General features: G+C 39.9%; 1 protein-coding gene across 1 annotated transcript; it reads right to left on the bottom strand.

The window, feature by feature from the left end:
- Positions 1–1,585: 1,585 nt before the first annotated feature.
- On the bottom strand, positions 1,586–3,468 carry LOC139841079 (uncharacterized). Its single transcript, XM_071831312.1, has 2 exons — positions 2,613–3,468; positions 1,586–2,331 (listed from the first exon to the last, which is right to left on the bottom strand). Exons 1-2 carry the CDS (start codon positions 3,466–3,468, stop codon positions 1,586–1,588), a joined length of 1,602 nt encoding a protein of 533 aa, XP_071687413.1.
- Positions 3,469–3,745: the final 277 nt, after the last annotated feature.

Raw genomic sequence — 3,745 nt, 5'->3', positions numbered from 1 at the left:
ATGATATGGCTATATATACATTTGCTTTTGCCATGCACATTTTAAAGTGATCAGAGACACGAAATTAGGCATATTAACAAACAAACGAAGAGAAAAGGTCTAACACTAATCAACCAACACCCGTTCTTCTTATGTTGCAATCACCGTGGGAGCTCGGATTAATAAGCCATTGATGCCATTCTACCGCTAATTTTTTTGCCCTTCTCGAAATCCACTCGTTGCTTTTTAATTGAATTTCATTGAAGATGTCCGCACTTGTTTTGCATTTGTTGCTGAAACTTTTTGATGACGATTCTTCCAAAGTAGATATCCGCAAACCCACTTAACCGCCTGCCATACTTTATGACCCTCGCTCGATCTATGATTATCATTATCCAAATTCATCAGTGTGCCAACGTTGAGGTCATTTTCACCCGGAGAATTGCCCCACCATTGTCTGACTCGACGCCAAGTGTCACTCGCCAAGCTACATTCAATGATGATGTGATCCACCGATTCCAAAACATTGTCACAAACGGGGCATCGTACCGAGTTAAGATCTATACCTCTTTTGTCTAGTTCTAACCTCACATGAATCCTCCCCCGAGCAGCCCGCCACGCCAAGATACCTAAGGATTTGGGAACGAAGTTGTTTAACAAAGTTGAGTTGTGTGAAGGATTAACCCCGAGGATAGCATTGTCGATTAAGGCCGCAAAGCTTTTGGTTTTAAAAACGCCTGCATTATCAAGTCTCCATTTCCAAGTGTCGTGATTGTTGTTGGTGAACCCTTGAGAAGGTAGCCGGCTAATTAAATTTTTCAGCTCGTCTATACTTCTACCTGCCAGCTCTCGTTTCCATGCCCAATTGAAAACCCAGTCTGATCCGTTCCAAACTATCCTGTCATTAATGAAGCAACCCTGATCCGACTCGAGATTAAAGATTCTCGGATATTTTTCTTTGAAACAAAGGTCTCCGACCCGTAGTATTCCCTGTTCCAATGACTTTCTTACAAGACAACCGCAAATCAATATTAAATTTAACAGCTCATTTCCAGTTTTGACAATTGAACTGCAAAGTGAGCCACTAAAATTGCAATTACAATGAGAAATAATACCCAAACCACCACCCCTCCCGTAGATACTTAGAATTATTTTGACCCAAAGGGAGTCCTTTTCAGTTTGGAATCTCCACCACCATTTACAAATTAACGCTCTATTTTTTACCTTTAAAGACCCGATATCAAGCCCGCCCAATTCATAAGATTTAAGAATATCATCCCACTTTACCCAATGTAATTTTGACTGATCCCCAACCCCACCCCAAAAGAACTTACAGTGGAGTTGTTCAAGCAGATTGATGACACGCGAAGGCGCCCAAAAGATCGAAAAGAAGTACAAAGGTAAACTTGAGAGAATCTGATAATAGTTAACCTCCCCCCAAATGACAATGTTTTAGATTTCCAACTCGAAAGTTTCTTTTCAGTTTTTCCTATAATTGGAGACCAATCTGATTCCTTAGTCATTTTCGAACCAACAGTGAGACCCAAGTATTCGAATGGAAAGCAACCGTCTTTACATCTAATACTACTAGCTACATTTTTCAACTCTAAGGATGAGACGCCCAACCCGAATAGACAGCATTTAGCGGCATTAATTCTAACCCAGACAATTCTTCAAAACTTTTAAGAATAAGCATAACATTATGAATATTTCTCCTTCTCCACTCACCAATAAAAATCGTATCGTCCGCGTATTGAAGATGAGTGAGACGGACTTTGTCTTTGCCGATATCTACTCCTTCGAACAGCCCATCATTGGATGCATTCTTTATAATCATGTTTAACCCCTCACTTGCAAGTATAAAGAGAAAAGGCGAGAGCGGGTCGCCCTGCCTAACTCCCTTTTCCAATTTGAACTCTTTTGTAGGAGATCCATTCACTAGAACGGATATAGAGGCATATCGTAAACAAGAAAAGATCCATTTGATCCACCGGGACCCGAAACCCATAAGACGCATAATATCGAATAGGAACTTCCACTTAAGAGAGTCAAAAGCTTTAGAGAAATCTGCTTTGAAAAGAAAAGTCTTCGCCTTGCATCTTTTTGATTCATCAACGGCCTCGTTAAGAATTAAAACTCCATCTAAAATTGATTTACCTCTTAGAAATGCTGTTTGCTCGTCTCCCACCAGATTTGGTACAACCTTTCTTAGGCGATTGGATAGAAGTTTGGCAATAATCTTGTAATATCCGCCTATTAAACTTATCGGGCGATAATCTCCGAGCTCCACCGAATCCTGTTTTTTAGGAATTAACGAAACAAATGAGGTGTTGCATCCATGAGATGTTTCACCTTGATCCCAAAAAAAAATAATCACATTAATCAAATCCCCTTTGATTACATTCCAGTATTTCTTGAAGAATTTGAAAGGGAAACCGTCAGGTCCCGGGGCCTTCGAGTTGTCACATCCGTGAATAGCACACCAAATCTATTTATCACTAAACTGGACCTCTAAATTGGACGCCTCCAAGTCTGAGAGTCGATGGTTAAGTGAGTCCATTATGTAGTCAGGATGAGTGTCTCTATCCTCGAAAACAGCTTTATAGTAACGAAAGATCTCGTCTTTGATTGACCAGGATCTTCTTCCCATTTGCCATTGATATTCAAACCATGAATATTATTTTTGCAGGTGCGTCTTCTAATATAAGCATGAAAAAACTTGGAATTTTCTTCCCCGTCGGTTGCCCATTTGACCCGTGCCTTTTGTTTCATCATATTCCGTTTTTCAGCTTCCTTTTTCAACCTTTTTCCCATCACGTCCATCCACTTTGACCGATCAGACTCTTCTAAATCCGAAGATTCAGCTCTCGATTCCCATATAGCTGCTTCTTTTCTGTATTCCTCACTTTCTGAATCAATTTTACCAAAAGTAGATTTACTCGGTAAAGCAAATCTAGTAGCTTTCAATTTCCTGCAGAAAATCAAGTCCGCCCTATTGCCTTCTACAGATTTATCCCAAGTTTTGGATATGATTTTATCAGCCTCTTTATGGTCAAGCCAGACATCGAATACCCTGGTGCGCTTAGGACCAAAATCAATCCATTTATTTCGCAATACAAGTGGGCAGTGATCGGTGTCCTTGCGATTAAGAGCTGAAACGTATAAGTCACCCCACCGAAGCAAAAAATGTTCTGATACTAGAAACCGATCCAATTTGCTGAACCTACGTCCGTTATCCCAAATTCTAGTAAATCTCTTACCCTCTAATGGCACCTCAATGAGTTTCGAATTGTTCATAAATGTATTAAATATTGTAGCTCTTCTAGCATTGAAAATACAATTACGCCGTTCATCTTCATTCCTAACCTCGTTGAAATCTCCACACAGTACCCAATTATCGTTGTCAAACTCGAGTAATTTTTCTAACGAATTCCACATCTCTTTCTTCTTTATATAGTTGTGTGGACCATATACGTTAACTATAATCATTTCGCTGACCTCACCTTTCCAACGCCCTTTGATTGCAAGGAAAAACTCCCCTTATACCGCTTGAGTTACCCCAAAATAATTCGGCTCCCAAATTAGTAGCATACCTCCCTACCTACCTCTGTCCTATTATTGGATAAAGTTGAAATTAGACGACCCCCAAATCTATTCAATCCATCCTTCATCGACATCCCCACATTTGGATTCCTGAATTGCCACAATTTTCGGATTCTCTTCTAACCTCATTTGCCTAAACCAACTAATCTTACCATCTTTTTTA

Source organism: Rutidosis leptorrhynchoides, chromosome 4 (assembly GCF_046630445.1).
Source record: "Rutidosis leptorrhynchoides isolate AG116_Rl617_1_P2 chromosome 4, CSIRO_AGI_Rlap_v1, whole genome shotgun sequence".
NCBI classification, from domain to species: domain Eukaryota; kingdom Viridiplantae; phylum Streptophyta; class Magnoliopsida; order Asterales; family Asteraceae; genus Rutidosis; species Rutidosis leptorrhynchoides.
This window is presented reverse-complemented; position numbering and strand designations above follow the sequence as displayed.

Coding starts and splice junctions, on each gene's coding strand:
- LOC139841079 (XM_071831312.1), bottom strand. CDS start 3,468: ATGATTATAGTTAACGTATATGGTCCACACAACTATATAAAGAAGAAA. Junction 2,332..2,612: donor CAAATGGGAAGAAGATCCTG/GTCAATCAAAGA, acceptor TTTGGGATCAAG/GTGAAACATCTCATGGATGC.